Here is a 17336-nt window from a genome sequence, read left to right as displayed (position 1 = left end):
GAAACCCAGGACCCCCACCAGCAGGATGAAGGCAAGCGCTGGAACCGCGACAGGGGCTGCTTCCTCGATCCGCTGGCGTTCCTGTCCCGGGGGCGGGAGGGAGGGGGGGGGGGGGGGAAGCGGGGAGAGAAGGAAACATAAACAGAGGAAGCGTTTAGACAGTTACATGGTACGATGGGTATAGAGGGATATGGGCCAAACGTGGGCAATTGGGACTAGCTTAGGGGGTTTAAAAAAAAGGTGGCGCCATGGACAAGTTGGGCCGAAGGGCCTGTTTCCATGCTGTAAACCTCTATGTCACTGGGCTACTAACCCAGAGGCTCCAGGTTCAAGACCCACCAGAAATTCTTTGGGGTGGCACAGTGGTTAGCATTGCTGCCTCAGCGCCAGGGACCCGGGTTCGATTCCCGGCTTGGGTCACTATCTGTGCGGAGTCTGCACGTTCTCCCCGGTCTGCGTGGGTTTCCTCCGGGTGCTCCGGTTTCCTCCCACAGTCTGAAAGACGTGCTGGTTAGGGTGCTACATTCTCCCTCAGCGTTACCCGAACAGGCGCCAGAGTGTGGGCGACCAGGGGATTTTCACAGTAACTTCATTGCAGTGTCAATGTCAGCTTTACTTGTGAAGTGAATAAATAAACTTTAACTTTAAACCGCTACGGCTCTATGAGGAGGTGTCGGGATACAATCCAAGGGGGAGGGGGTTTACACAGGACTGAAGCTGCCACTGGGGTGGCGCATTCCGGATCTCGATCGCCACCGCCCCGTGGGAAAGCACCCCCCGCCCACCTCGCCCTCGCCTTCAAGCAGCGCCCACACTGCTTCCCCCGCCTTTCCATCCCACCAGGAAACACAGCCCCTACTCTGCCGCTGCCGGGGAGACAGTACAGAACCCGAGGGGCCGAACGGCCTCCCTCCGCACCATGGGGATTACAGGCTAACTCGCAATGCACACTAGCTGTTGAGCTATGTTGGTTTGTGTTGTTGTGTTAAAGATGGCATGTTTAATGTTGATGTATTGTGTTATATCAGGTGTTATTTTTAATAATTTATTGCCAGATTGTATCCTGGTTTGTAATTTTAAAGTGTGTAATGTGTTTCGTACTTGTCAGCTGTTAAATAAGAGTGGGATTCCCGGCCAGAGACTGGAGGGCGGGGAACGGGAAGGCAGCCTGGACGCAAAGGGGTCGGACGGGAGCGGGAGTAAGGCCACTCGAGCCTGCTCCTCCTGTCGATGAGATCGCAGCTGATGTGTTTAGGTTCAAATCCCACGTTCCCGTCCACCCAACGAGATTCCATCTACCTCAACGCCAAATAAATATTCACCCCCCCCCCCCCCCCCCCCCCACCGCCCCAAACCCACCTCTTTCTGAGGCCAAGAAAAAAAAATTCTCCTGTCCCGGAAGTGTTTGATGGGGGAACAGTGTCGAGGGAGCTTTACTCTGTATCTAACCCCGAGCTGTACCTGTCCTGGGAGTGTTTGATGGGGACAGTGTAGAGGGAGCTTTACTCTGTATCTAACCCCGTGCTGTAGCTGTCCTGGGAGTGTTTGATGGGGACAGTGTAGAGGGAGCTTTACTCTGTATCTAACCCCGTGCTGTAGCTGTCCTGGGAGTGTTTGATGGGGGACAGTGTAGAGGGAGCTTTACTCTGTATCTAACCCCGTGCTGTACCTGTCCTGGGAGTGTTTGATGGGGGGCAGTGTAGAGGGAGCTTTACTCTGTATCTAACCCCGTGCTGTACCTGTCCTGGGAGTGTTTGATGGGGACAGTGTAGAGGGAGCTTTACTCTGAATCTAACCCCGTGTTGTACCTGTCCTGGGAGTGTTTGATGGGGGGCAGTGTAGAGGGAGCTTTACTCTGTATCTAACCCCGTGCTGTACCTGTCCTGGGAGTGTTTGATGGGGGGCAGTGCAGAGGGAGCTTTACTCTGTATCTAACCCCGTGCTGTACCTGTCCTGGGAGTGTTTGATGGGGACGTGTAGAGGGAGCTTTACTCTGTATCTAACCCCGTGCTGTACCTGTCCTGGGAGTGTTTGATGGGGGACAGTGTAGAGGGAGCTTTACTCTGTATCTAACCCCGTGCTGTACCTGTCCTGGGAGTGTTTGATGGGGGACAGTGTAGAGGGAGCTTTACTCTGTATCTAACCCCGTGCTTACTTGAACCATCGTGCAAACCAGCTGAGCGCCGGGCGCCGTCGATACTTGTCATCGTCGAAGTCGATCTGCGTTGCCGTGGGTTTTGCCGCCTCCCGTGCGATGGTGTCGTAGATCTTTCGCGGAGAAGAGGCCAGGGAGCTTCCTGGAAGGAAGAATGTTGTTGGGGGTGAGGGGGGGCAGATGGTTCGAGTTAGGACGTAGAGTGTGCAAAAGCAAGGGGGGAGAACAATGTCAACGTGACACGGATGGAAGATCGATCCCGCCCCCTGGAATGGCAGAACTGGGATCGCAGGAAGAGCAGTAAAGGCCATTCGGCCCCCCTCCTCGGGCCTGCTCCCCCATTCAATGGAGCCATGACTGATCGTCCACTTAGAGCCCAGAACAGGCCCTTCAGCCCACAATGTTAGGCCGAACATGACGCCAAATTCAATTCATTCCTGCCCTTGGTCCGTATCTCAATATTCTTTTGCCTATTCGTAGAATCCCTACAGCACAGGAGGCGGCCATTTGGCCCATCGAGCCTGCACGGACCACAATCCCACCCAGACCCGATCCCATATGCATGCTAATCCCCAGACACTTGGCCAATCCACCTAACCTGCACATCTTTGAATACTAAGGACAATTTAACATGGTCAATTCACCTGAGCTACACATCTTTGGACACTAAGGGGCAATTTAGCATGGCCAAGTTAGGCCGAGGGGCCTGTTTCCACGCTGTAAACCTCTATGACTGTATTCACCACCCTCTGTGTGAAGAAAATCTCTCCTATCTCTGTCCTAATTGGCTTCCCCCTTATTTTGAAATTGTGCCCCCTGGTTCTCGACTCCCCAACCAAGGGTGGACACGTCTTACCACATCTCCCCCTGTGTGTCCTTTGAGTACCTTGTAGCTTTCAATGTGATTAAGTTTGTTTATTAGTGTCACAAGTAAGGCTTACAGAAACACTGCAATGAAGTTATTGTGAAAATCCCCCAGTCGCCACACTCCGGCGCCTGTTCGGGTAACACTGAGGGAGAAGTTCAGCATCTAACTGGCATGTCTTTCGGACTGTGGGAGGAAACCGGAGCACCCGGAGGAAACCCACGCAGACTCGGGGGAGAACGTGCAGACTCCACACAGACAATGACCCGAGCCGGGAATCGAACCTGGGTCGCTGGCGCTGTGAGGCAGCAGTGCTAACCCGCTGTGCCACTCGGATCAAGGGATATGGGGGGGGGGAATTTTATGATCAGTCACGATCAAAATGAATGGGGGAGCAGGCTGGAAGGGCTGAATGGCCTCCTCCTGCTTCTAGTTTCTGTGTTTCGATGGATGCTGAACGGGGAGGGGGAAGTGAAAACGGGGAACACTCGAGGTCGAGGGGACCGGGTTAGAAACCAGCGCTGAAGCCCACCTGTTGAAGCATTTCTTACATTTAAATCCCTCTCCGCGCCGTGGGATCCGACCAGGAGCGACGGGCCCCACTCCTCACTGCCTCTCCCCCATCGGGAAAGGCCTTCCCTACCTCAGCAAAGGTCAGCCGGCTATTCGACTGGGGGAGGAAAAAAAAAAAAGACACCCCTTGCCCAGGACGGGCTTAACAATTCAAATCTGGCTTGACCAGGTTCCCCGAACGAAACGGCCTGTGGAGGGAGTCAAGAGGACGATGGTCCCGCCTGTCTTCAGTGGGCTATTTACGGGGACCGGAGCAAGCGTCTCAACCCAGACAGGGTCCTGCGTCTGTCTCTCCTCCACCCACACGTTCTCCCATCCCTCCCCTCCGCTCGCACTCAGAATCTTTTCCCCCACCAGGAGGTGCAATTCTTCACGGCTATTCGACTAGGCGGAGCGTCACAGCCCCATCTCCACCCCCGCCTGCGAGACTCACCTGTCAGGGTGATGGACTCGTTCTCAGGCATCATGTTCACCACCGCGTGGCCCTCCTTCACCCCCCGTTGTTCAGGTCCGTCCCGTAGTCCTTCAGCGGAGCGAAGCCGGGGCCCGAGGGGTACGACTGGGTCCGTGTATGGAATCGTCCGAGCTGGATCTGGAGGGGGAGAGAGAGGGCGGGGGGGACAGGCTCGTGAGGTAACGGGGAACCGGGGCATGGTCACAGCAGCAAGAGGAAATCAGCCGGGGGTTGTCAGAGGATACGACGGGATAGAGATAGATTGGAGACTTGGGCACAGAGACGGCAGATGGAGTTTAATCCGGACTAATGCATTTTGGAGGATCAAATTTAGGTGTGAATTATACTGTAAATGGCAGAACCCTGAGAAACATGAACTTACAGAGGGATCTGGGCGTGCAGGTCCACAGTTCCCTAAAAGTGGCAACACAGGTGGTTACGAAGGCGTGCTTGCCTTCATCGACCGGGACATTGGGTACAAGAGTTGGGAAATCATGTTGCAGCTATATAGAACCTTGTATCCGACACTAACCAAAGAACAGTGCAGCACAGGAACAGGCCCTCCGTGCCGATCATGATGCCCTAACTAAAAATAAACCCTTCTGCCCCTCACTCGGTCCGTATCCCTCGATTCCCTCCCTAATCATGGACCCATCCCGATGCCTCTTAAATGTTGCTAATGTTCCCGCTTCCACCACCTCCTCTGGCAGCGCGTTCCAGGCACCCACCACCTCCTGCGTGAAAAACTTCCCCGCACATCTCCCTTAGACTTCCCCCCTCTCACCTTGAACCTGTGCCCCCCCCCCTTGTAATTGACGCTTCCACCCTGGAGAAAAGCCTCTGACTATCCACCCTGTCTGTGCCTCTCATCATTTTGTAGACCAGGTCTCCCCCTCAGCCTACGTCTTTCCAGTGGAAACAATCCCAGTTTATCCAACCTCTCCTCATAGCCGACACCCTCGAGACCAGGCCAACATCCTGGTGAACCTTCTCTGCGCTCTCTCCAAAGCTTCCTCCTGCTAGTGTGGTGACCAGAACTGCACGCAATGCTCCAAATGCGGCCTAACCAAGGTGTTATATAGCCGCAACATGATTTCCCAACTCTTGGACTCAATGTCCCGGCTGATGACGGCAAGCGTGCCTTCGTAACCACCTTAACCACCTGTGCTGCCACTTTTAGGGAACTGTGGACCTGCACGCCCAGATCCCTCTGTATGTTAATGTTCCTCGGGGTTCTGCCATTTACAGTATAATTCACACCCAAATTTGATCCTCCAAAATGCATCACCCTTGCAGATTAAACTCCATCTGCCGTCTCTGTGCCCAAGTCTCCAATCTATCTATATCCTATTGCATCCTCTGACAATCCCCGGCACTATCCGCAACTCCGCCAATCTTCTGCCTCCAAACAAGAAAGTAAACACGAACTTTCCATATCCAGGGGGTCAAATACCAACTGGAGAACTTGTGGTTTAAGTTTAAAGTTTTTAAGTTCATTTATCAGTGTCACACGTCAGCTTACATTCACAGTGCAATGAAGTTACTGTGAGAATCCCCCAGTCGCCACACTCCGGCGCCTGTTCGGGTACACTGAGGGAGAACTTAGCATGGCCAACCCACCCAACCTGCACATCTTTGGACACTAAGGGGCAATTTAGCATGGCCAATCCACCTAACCTGCACATCTTTGGACACTAAGGGGCAATTTAGCATGGCCAATCCCCCTAAACTGCACATCTTTGGACACTAAGGGACAATTTAGCATGGCCAATCCCCCTAACCTGCACATCTTTGGACACTAAGGGGCAATTTAGCACGGCCAATCCCCCTAAACTGCACATAGAACATAGAATATTACAGCACAGAACAGGCCCTTCGGCCCACGATGTTGTGCCGAGCTTTATCTGAAACCAAGATCAAGCTATCCCACTCCCTATCATCCTGGTGTGCTCCATGTGCCTATCCAATAACCGCTTAAATGTTCCTAAAGTGTCTGACTCCACTATCACTGCAGGCAGTCCATTCCACACCCCAACCACTCTCTGCGTAAAGAACCTACCTCTGATATCCTTCCTATATCTCCCACCATGAACCCTATAGTTATGCCCCCTTGTAATAGCTCCATCCACCCGAGGAAATAGTCTTTGAACGTTCACTGTATCTATCCCCTTCATCATTTTATAAACCTCTATTAAGTCTCCCCTCTGTCTCCTCCGCTCCAGAGAGAACAGGCCCAGCTCCCTCAACCTTTCCTCATAAGACCTACCCTCCAAACCAGGCAGCATCCTGGTAAATCTCCTCTGCACTCTTTCCAGCGTTTCCACATCCTTCTTATAGTGAGGTGACCAGAACTGCACACAATATTCCAAATGTGGTCTCACCAAGGTCCTGTACAGTTGCAGCATAACCCCATGGCTCTTAAACTCCAACCCCTTGTTAATAAAAGCTAACACACTATAGGCCTTCTTCACACCTCTATCCACTTGTGTGGCAACCTTTAGAGATCCGTGGATATGGACCCCAAGATCTCTCTGTTCCTCCACAGTCTTCAGAACCCTACCTTTGACCCTGTAATCCACATTTAAATGAGTCCTACCAAAATGAATCACCTCACATTTATCAGGGTTAAACTCTATTTGCCATTTTTCAGCCCAGCTTTGCATCCTATCTATGTCTCTTTGCAGCCTACAACAGCCCTCCACCTCATCCACTACTCCACCAATCTTGGTGTCATCAGCAAATTTACTGATCCACCCTTCAGCCCCCTCCTCTAAGTCATTAATAAAAATCACAAAGAGCAGAGGACCAAGCACTGATCCCTGTGGCACTCCGCTAGCAACCTGCCTCTAGTCCGAAAATTTTCCATCCACCACCACCCTCTGTCTTCGATCAGACAGCCAATTACCTATCCAATCTGCCAACTTTCCCTCTATCCCACACCTCCTCACTTTCATCATAAGCCGACCATGGGGGACCTTATCAAACGCCTTACTAAAAACCATGTATATGACATCAACTGCCCTACCTTCATCAACACACTTAGTTACCTCCTCAAAAAATTAAATCAAATTTGTGAGGCACGACTTGCCCTTCACGAATCCGTGCTGACTATCCCGGATTAATCCGCATCTTTCTAAATGGTTGTAAATCCCATCCCTAAGGACCTTTTCCATCAATTTACCAACCACCGAAGACTAACCGGTCTATAATTACCAGGGTCATTTCTATTCCCTTTCTTAAACAGAGGAACAACATTCGCCATTCTCCAGTCCTCTGGCACCATCCCCGTGGACAGTGAGGACCCAAAGATCAAAGCCAAAGGCTCTGCAATCTCATCCCTTGCCTCCCAAAGAATCCTAGGATATATTTAATCAGGCTCAGGGGACTTATCGACCTTCAGTTTATTCAAAACTGCCAGTACATCCTCCCTCCGAACAACTATTTCCTCCAGCCTATTAGCCTGTAACACCTTCTCTTCCTCAAAAACATGGCCCCTCTCCTTGGTGAACACTGAAGAAAAGTATTCATTCATCACCTCGCCTATCTCTACTGACTCCATACACAAGTTCCCACTACTGTCCTTGACCGGCCCTAAACTCACCCTGGTCATTCTTTTATTCCTCACATAAGAGTAAAAAGCCTTGGGGTTTTCCTTGATCCGACCCGCCAAGGACTTCTCATGTCCCCTCCTAGCTCTCCTAAGCCCCTTTTTCAGCTAATTCCTGGCTAACTTGTAACCCTCAATCAAGCCATCTGAACCTTGTTTCCTCATCCCTACAGAAGCTTCCCTCTTCCTTTTCACAAGACATTCCACCTCTTTCGTGAAACATGGTTCCCTCACTCGGCCATTTCCTCCCTGCCTGACAGGGACATACCTATCAAGGACATCCAGTATTTGTTCCTTGAAAAAGTTCCACTTTTCATTAGTTCCTTTCTCTGACAGTTTCTGTTCCCATCTTATGCCCCCTAATTCTTGCCTAATCGCATCATAATTACCTCTCCCCCAATTGTAAACCTTGCCCTGCCGTACGGCCCTATCCCTCTCCATTGCAATTAACAAAAGACACCGAATTGTAGTCACTATCTCCAAAGTGCACAACCAAATCTAACACTTGGCCCGGTTCATTTCCCAGTACCAAATCCAATGTGGCCTCACCTCTTGTCGGCCTATCCACATATTGTGTCAGGAAACCCTCCTGCACACACTACACAAAAACTGCCCCATCCGAACTATTTGACCTACAAAGGTTCCAATCAATATTTGGAAAGTTAAAGTCTTTGGATACTAAGGGGCAATTTAGCATGGCCAATCCACCTAACCTACACATCTTTGGACACGAAGGGGCAATTTAGCATGGCCAATCCACCTAACCTGCACATCTTTGGACTGTGGGGGAAACCGGAGCACCCGGAGGAAACCCACGCAGACACGGGGAGAACGTGCAGACTCCACACAGACGGTGACCCGAGCCGGGAATCGAACCCGGGTCCCTGGCGCTGTGAGGCAGCAGTGCTAACCCACTGTGCCGCCCTCACCGGGAACAGCTTCACCGTCCCTTACGGACGCACCGGCTCCCTCTGCAGAATCCGCCTCAACATCAGGCCCAACCTTGGCAAGGGAGTGATGGGCCGAAGGATCTCTGAAATCACGGAATGCTACAGTGTAGGAGGAGGCCATTCGGCCCATCGAATCTGCACCGACCACAATCCCATCCAGACCTTATCCCCATAACCCCATGCATTTACCCCAGCTAGTCCCCCTGACACTAACGGGGCAATTTATCATGGCCAGTCCCCCTAACCCGCACATCCCTGGACAGTGAGGGGAAACCGGAGCAAACCCACGCAGACACGGGGAGAATGTGCAGTCTCCACACAGACAGTGACCCGAGCCGGGAATTGAACCCGGGTCCCTGGCGCAGTGAGGCAGCAGCGCCAACCACTGTGCCGTCTCAGTGCAGAGGGGACAGAGCCGAGGGGGTGGGCTAGGGTAGGAGGTGCGCGGGGGGGGAGCAGAGTGGGCTCGGAGGTGATATTCAGGGCGGGACGGGAGGGGATACCACACCGCGCGCACTGGCCCGAGACGCAGTCGGGGGAACGCAGAGGGCCACAGAGGCAACTTACCGGGGAGGGCGGACCAGTCAGCGTAGTCGGTGCTATCCAGCGACTCCTGGTCCTGGGCGGGTTGGATTTCATCGATCTGGTGTCGGACAGGAGATAAAACAAAAGCACAGAGTCAGGAAAGGCTGAGGCAGGAGATCGAGAGGGCGCTTCGGACAATGTGGCACCCCGGCAGGCGGGCGCCGGGGGGGGGGGTCAGAATACACCAGCTCGCACCGAACCCCTTACTCGTTGACTGGGCTATCTCCCTCGAAGAGGGATGGGGGGGGTCTCACCCAGGTGGTCCACTCGCACGCCGACGCCTGCTATTCGACCGTGTGGGGCGCGCGGTAGCCTCAGGAGAGAGGCTGCTCTGCTGGGGCACAGCAATCAGACACCGAGGGACCCGCACGCGAGTGCAGGACGCGGGGGGGGATTCCCAATTCCCAAGCACCCCCCCCCCCCCCCACCCAAGCAAGCAGGGGAAGGCGGAGGCTCCTTACCAGCGGGAGGCCGAGGCCGGCACGCGCCCAGTTCACCGTGGATAGCTTCTCCTTCAGCACGTTGGCCACCGGGCTGGCGGTGTTGGCGGGCGGGAAGACGGGCCCCTTGCACATCGGGCACTGGTAACCGGCCGGGGCGGTGTTCCTCGGCAACTGTGCGGCTAGCTTGTTCAGGCAGGACCAGTGGAAAATGTCTGTGTGAAGACGGAGCAGGGAAAGAGGGGGGGAAGATCGGGAAACAGGGAGTGGAAACAATCAGGAATTAGAACAGTGGAATGCTGCAACGTATCAAGTACCCCCCCGTATCCTGTAGTGAGTCCAATCTCAAACCATGACAAGACAGAGTACGGGAATGAGACAGAGAATCTGGTGAACTGGTGCGGCCACAATAATCTCTCCCTCAATGTCAACAAAACGAAGGAGATTGTCATCGACTTCAGGAAGTGGAGACATGCCCCTGTCTACATCAACAGGGATGAAGTAGAAAGGGTCGAGAGCTTCAAGTTTTTAGGTGTCCAGATCACCAACAACCTGTCCTGGTCCCCCCCATGCCGACACTATAGTTAAGAAAGCCCCACCAACGCCTCTACTTTCTCAGGAGGCGAAGGAAATTTGGCATGTCAGCTACGACTCTCACCAACTTTTACAGATGCACCATAGAAAGCATCGTTTCTGGTTGTATCACAGCTTGGTATGGGGCTCCTGCTCTGCCCAAGACCGCAAAGAACTACGAAAGGTCGTAAATGTAGCCCAATCCATCACGCAAACCAGCCTCCCATCCATTGACTCTGTCTACACTTCCCGCTGCCTCGGGAAAAAGCAGGCAGCATAATCAAGAACCCCCCCCCCACGCACCCCGGACATTCTCTCTTCCACCTTCTTCCGTCGGGAAAAAGATACAAAAGTCTGAGGTCACGCACCGACCGACTCAAGAACAGCTTCTTCCCTGCTGCTGTCAGACTTTTGAATGGACCTACCTTGCATTAAGTTGATCTTTCTCTACACCCTAGCTGTGACTGTAACACTACATTCTGCACCCTCTCCTTTCCTTCTCTATGAACGGTATGCTTTGTCTGTATAGCGCGCAAGAAACAATACTTTTCACTGTATCCCAATACACATGACAATAATAAATCAAACACTGCGCAGAATATGCGAAGCCAAATCTATACAAAGCCTCACCAGCCTGGATGAGTGCGGCTCCCAACAACACTCGAGAAGCTCGACACCATCCAGGACAAAGCAGCCCCGCTCGATCGACACGCTGACCACAAACACTCACTCCCTCCACCACCGACGCACAGTGGCAGCAGTGTGTACCATCTACAAGATGCACTGCAGCGACTCGCCAAGGCTCCTTCAACAGCACCTTCCAAACCCACCACCTCTACCACCTAGAAGGACAAGGGGGGGGCAGCAGACACATGGGGAACACCCCCACCTGCAAGTTCCCCCCTCCGAGCCACTCACCATCCCGACTTGGAAATATATCGGCCGTTCCTTCACTGTGGCTGGGGTCAAAATCCTGGAACTCCCTCCCTAACAGCACTGTGGGTGTACCTACACCACACACGGGACTGACTGATGTCCAATCACAATCCTGGAACTCCCTCCCGAACAGCACTGTGGATGTACCTACACCACACTGGGACTGACTGATGTCCAATCGCAATCCTGGAACTCCCTCCCTAACAGCACAGTGGGTGTACCTACACCACACGGGGACTGACTGATGTCCAATCACAATCCTGGAACTCCCTCCCTAACAGCACTGTGGGTGTACCTACTCCACACACGGGGACTGACTGATGTCCAATCACAATCCTGGAACTCCCTCCCTAACAGCACTGTGGGTGTACCTACACCACACGGGGACTGACTGATATCCAATCACAATCCTGGAACTCCCTCCCTAACAGCACTGTGGGTGTACCTACCCCACACGGGGACTGACTGATGTCCAATCACAATCCTGGAACTCCCTCCCTAACAGCACGGTGGGTGTACCTACACCACACAGGGACTGACTGGTGTCCAATCACAATTGTGGAACTCCCTCCCTAACAGCATTGTGGGTGTACCTACACCACACGGGGACTGACTGATATCCAATCACAATCCTGGAACTCCCTCCCTAACAGCACTGTGGGTGTACCTACTCCACACACGGGGACTGACTGATATCCAATCACAATCCTGGAACTCCCTCCCTAACAGCACTGTGGCTGTACCTACCCCACACGGGGACTGACTGATGTCCAATCACAATTGTGGAACTCCCTCCCTAACAGCACTGTGGGTGTACCTACACCACACGGGGACTGCAGCGGCTTCAAGATGGCGGCTCATCCACCATCTTCTCAAGGGGGCAATTAGGGATGTGGGGATGAGTGCTGGGTCCGGCCAGAGAGACCACACCCTGCGAATGATTTAGGAAACCTCAAACAGATCAATAAGAGGCCAGGACGGCACTCACCGTAGCAAATTAACCGGATGGTGTCCTCGTCTGTAAGCGGAGTATTGCACAGGCTACAGTTGGAATTGTAATCGCTGTCTTGGAGCCACTGTAGGTACGACATGACAACGCACTGGAAGGAACAACAGGAAGCAGTGTTAAAACACATCAGGACACCGCTGCAACGATTCCCCACACAATGCCGGCCCGAATGCCCCAAAGATTCTGAGGATTCACACATAAGAATGGCACAGTGGGTTAGCGCTGCTGCCTCACAGCGCCAGGGACCTGGGTTCGATCCCCGGCCTCGGCTCACTGTCTGTGTGGAGTCTGCACGTTCTCCCCGTGTCTGCGTGGGTTTCCTCCGGGGGCTCCGGTTTCCTCCCACAGTCCGAAAGACGAGGCTGGTTAGGGCACTAAATTCTCCCTCAGTGTTGCCCGAACAGGCGCCGGAGTGTGGGCGACTAGAGGGATTTTCACAGTAACTTCATTGCGGTGTTAATGTAAGCCTTACTTGTGACACTAATAAATAAACTTCAAATAAACTTTATTCTGCTCACTGCCAACTCGCCCAGGGACATTGCTCCAGATTTACCCTTTGAGCATAGAATATAGATTCATAAAATCCCTGCAGTGCAGAGGGAGGCCATTTGGTCCATCGGGTACGCACCGACCCTCCGACAGAGATTCTCACCCAGGCCTTATCCCCGTAACCCTACACACTTCCCATGTATAATCCCCCTAACCTGAACATGTTTGGACACTAAGGGGCAATTTAGCATGGCCAATCCACCTAACCTGCACATCTTTGGACACTAAGGGACAATTTGGCATGGCCAATCCACCTAACCCGCACATCTTTGGACACTAAGGGGCAATTTAGCATGGCCAATCCACCTAACCTGCACATCTTTGCAGCATGGGAGGAAACCCGAGCACCCGGAGGAAACCCACGCAGACACGGGGAAAATGTGCATCTGGCCCACTGTTGTGGTTCAGGTCAGAAACTAAGTTTTGCATCTTGAATTTGGATAGGATAAGCATGATGTGTTCCACTTGAGGTATGATTCAACTGACCCACCAGGGAGCTTTTATCAAACAAAGTTTAGAACATAGAACAGTACAGCACAGAACAGGCCCTTCGGCCCACGATGTTGTGCCGAGCTTTATCTGAAACCAAGATCAAGCTATCCCACTCCCTATCATCCTGGTGTGCTCCATGTGCCTATCCAATAACCGCTTAAATGTTCCTAAAGTGTCTGACTCCACTATCACTGCAGGCAGTCCATTCCACACCCCAACCACTCTCTGCGTAAAGAACCTACCTCTGATATCCTTCCTGTATCTCCCACCATGAACACTATAGTTATGCCCCCTTGTAATAGATTCATCCACCCGAGGAAATAGTCTTTGAACGTTCACTCGATCTATCCCCTTCATCATTTTATAAACCTCTATTAAGTCTCCCCTCAGCCTCCTCCGCTCCAGAGAGAACAGCCCTAGCTCTCTCAACCTTTCCTCATAAGACCTACCCTCCAAACCAGGCAGCATCCTGGTAAATCTCCTCTGCACTCTTTCCAGCGCTTCCACATCCATCTTATAGTGAGGTGGCCAGAACTGCACACAATATTCCAAATGTGGTCTCACCAAGGTCCTGTACAGTTGCAGCATAACCCCACGGCTCTTAAACTCCAACCCCCTGTTAATAAAAGCTAACACACTATAGGCCTTCTTCACAGCTCTATCCACTTGAGTGGCAACCTTTAGAGATCTGTGGATATAGACCCCAAGATCTCTCTGTTCCTCCAGTCTTCAGAACCCTACCTTTGACCCTGTAATCCACATTTAAATTAGTTCTACCAAAATGAATCACCTCACATTTATCAGGGTTAAACTCCAATTGCCATTTTTCAGCCCAGCTTTGCATCCCATCTATGTCTTTTTGCAGCCTACAACAGCCCTCCACCTCATCCACTACTCCACCAATCTTGGTGTCATCAGCAAATTTACTGATCCACCCTTCAGCCCCCTCCTCTAAGTCATTAATAAAAATCACAAAGAGCAGAGGACCAAGCACTGATCCCTGTGGCACTCCGCTAGCAACCTGCTTCCAATCCGAAAATTTTCCATCCACCACCATCCTCTGTCTTCGATCAGATAGCCAGTTACCTATCCAATCGGCCAACTTTCCCTCTATCCCACACCTCCTCACTTTCATCATAAGCCGACCATGGGGGACCTTATCAAACGCCTTACTAAAATCCATGTATATGACATCAACTGCCTTACCTTCATCAACACACTTAGTTACCTCCTCAAAAAATTAAATCAAATTTGTGAGGCACGACTTGCCCTTCACGAATCCGTGCTGACTATCCCGGATTAATCCGCATCTTTCTAAATGGTCGTAAATCCCATCCCTAAGGATCTTTTCCATCAATTTACCAACCACCAAAGTAAGACTAACCAGTCTATAATTACCAGGGTCATTTCTATTCCCTTTCTTAAACAGAGGAACAACATTCGCCATTCTCCAGTCCTCTGGCACCATCCCTGTGGACAGCGAGGACCCAAAGATCAAAGCCAAAGGCTCTGCAATCTCATCCCTTGCCTCCCAAAGAATCCTAGGATATATTTCATCAGGCCCAGGGGACTTATCGACCTTCAGTTTTTTCAAAACTGCCAGGACATCCTCCCTCCGAACATCTATTTCCTCCAGCCTATTAGCCTGTAACACCTTCTCTTCCTCAAAAACATGGCCCCTCTCCTTGGTGAACACTGAAGAAAAGTATTCATTCATCACCTCGCCTATCTCTACTGACTCCACACACAAGTTCCCACTACTGTCCTTGACCGGCCCTAACCTCACCCTGGCCATTCTTTTATTCCTCACATAAGAGTAAAAAGCCTTGGGGTTTTCCTTGATCCGACCCGCCAAGGACTTCTCATGTCCCCTCCTAGCTCTCCTAAGCCCCTTTTCCAGCTCGTTCCTTCCTAACTTGTAACCCTCAATCGAGCCATCTGAACCTTGTTTCCTCATCCCTACAGAAGCTTCCCTCTTCCTTTTCACAAGACATTCCACCTCTTTCGTGAACCATGGTTCCCTCACTCGGCCATTTCCTCCCTGCCTGACAGGGACATACGTATCAAGGACACACAGTATTTGTTCCTTGAAAAAGTTCCACTTTTCATCAGTGCCTTTCCCTGACAGTTTCTGTTCCCAACTTATGCCCCCTAATTCTTGCCTAATCGCATCATAATTACCTCTCCCCCAATTGTAAACCTTGCCCTGCCGTACGGCCCTATCCCTCTCCATTGCAATAACAAAAGACACCGAATTGTGGTCACGATCTCCAAAGTGCTCTCCCACAACCAAATCTAACACTTGGCCCGGTTCATTTCCCAGTACCAAATCCAATGTGGCCTCACCTCTTGTCGGCCTATCCACATATTGTGTCAGGAAACCCTCCTGCACACAACTGCACAAAAACTGCCCCATCCGAACTATTTGACCGACAAAGGTTCCAATCAATATTTGGAAAGTTAAAGTCTCCCATGACAACTACCCTGTGACCCCCCACACATATCCATAATCTGCTTAGCAATTTCTTCCTCCACATCTCTATTACTATTTGGGGGCCTATAGTAAACTCCTAACAACGTGACCGCTCCTTTCCTATTTCTAACCTCAGCCCATATTACCTCAGTGTGCAGATCCCCCTCGAAGCGCCTTTCCGCAGCCGTTTATTTAAGAATATAGTTAACATGTATACTAAGAAAATTAGCAAGAACGTTTATCAACTACAAACAAGACACAAAACAACCACTATAAGGTATAACCCTTAAGAAATATATCTACCATGTTCCAATCAAACCAAAACCTTCCACAGACAAAACCCATTAAACTAGTTCAACACAGCAAAGACTACTGCTCCCGTGATGCTGGAATAGAGCCCTTTGGCTTAATTCTGCAGTTCTCTTGATGGACTCACAATTATGAAGCAGAGATGATTCTGTAGACACTTTAATATAACACTGAGTGCTGCGACCCGAGCCTGGGCTCTATAGGGAGTGTATATAATTATTTACACAGTGTGTATAATGGTATTCATGATGTGGAGATGCCGGCGTTGGACTGGGGTAAACACAGTAAGAAGTTTCACAACACCAGGTTAAAGTCCAACAGGTTTATTTGGTAGCAAAAGCCACACAAGCTTTCGGAGCTGCAAGCCCCTTCTTCAGGTGAGTGGGAATCAACTCCCACTCACCTGAAGAAGAGGCTTGCAGCTCCGAAAGCTTGTGTGGCTTTTGCTACCAAATAAACCTGTTGGACTTTAACCTGGTGTTGTTAAACTTCTTACTGTATAATGGTATTGGCAGCACAGTGAGCGCTGTGTCCCCAGCCTGGGCTCTATAGGGAGTGCTGGGGCTGTGCTGGGGCTGTGCTGGGGCTGTGCTGGGGCTGTGCTGGGGCTGTGCTGGGGCTGTGCTGGGGCTGTGCTGGGGCTGCCTCCTTCCCTCCCTCTCCCCAGCCCTGGGGTGTAGGCCTCAGGCCTCTCCTACCTTGTAGTGGCGGGAGATGAGGCAGTGCTCGCACACGTTGACGCGGTGCTCGTAGCAGAAGAGGTTGGTGACCCGGCGCTTGGGGCATTTGCACAGGCCCATGGTGCGCGGCTGGGGGCTGCTGCGGCGGCCGCCGCTCTCGGCCTCTCTGTCTGCCCCGCTCCCAGGCCCCGGGCCCGCTGCCACGTCTCTTCCGGGCTGTGGCAGCGCACACTGATGACGTCACCGGTCCATCCCCAGCTTCCCCCCCCCCCCCCCCGGGAAGCCCCGGGCGCGCCACAATGTGACCGGGAGATTTTAGTTCCTACCCTTCCCTCATATCACTGTGTGAATCATGATGTGAATCATCATACTGTGTGAATAATTATATATACTTTATATCAATATATAACTTTATATATTATATATGTATAATTATATCTAAAACCATATCATTGTAATTATATAAATTATGTTTATAAATCATTATACTCTGTAAATAATTATATATACTATATCAATATATAACTTTATATATCAATATGTATAATTATAACTAAAACCCCAGAGCTCTATAATTATATAAATAATAATATAAATCATTATACTGTATGAATAACTGTATATACAGTATATCAATATATAACTTTATATATTTAAAACTATATATCGCTCTATAATTATATAGA

At 51.2% G+C, this 17336-nt stretch overlaps 1 protein-coding gene across 1 annotated transcript in view; it reads right to left on the bottom strand.

Moving 5' to 3' along the window:
* zfpl1 (zinc finger protein-like 1) overlaps window positions 1-16868 on the bottom strand; it is a 19955-nt gene extending 3087 nt beyond the window's left edge. The window contains 10 exon segments of the mRNA XM_078202809.1: window positions 6-35; window positions 38-81; window positions 2156-2297; window positions 4027-4086; window positions 4089-4179; window positions 4430-4437; window positions 9172-9247; window positions 9651-9844; window positions 12127-12238; window positions 16669-16868. Coding sequence (XP_078058935.1) covers window positions 6-35; window positions 38-81; window positions 2156-2297; window positions 4027-4086; window positions 4089-4179; window positions 4430-4437; window positions 9172-9247; window positions 9651-9844; window positions 12127-12238; window positions 16669-16770 — 859 coding nt within the window. The 5' untranslated portion in view covers window positions 16771-16868.
* Between the last annotated feature and the right edge of the window lie 468 nt (window positions 16869-17336).

This window comes from Mustelus asterias, unplaced genomic scaffold (genome assembly GCF_964213995.1).
Source record: "Mustelus asterias unplaced genomic scaffold, sMusAst1.hap1.1 HAP1_SCAFFOLD_97, whole genome shotgun sequence".
In the NCBI taxonomy this organism is placed as follows: Eukaryota; Metazoa; Chordata; class Chondrichthyes; order Carcharhiniformes; family Triakidae; genus Mustelus; species Mustelus asterias.
Note: the sequence above shows the minus strand (reverse complement) of the source record. Positions and strands in the feature narration are given on the sequence as shown.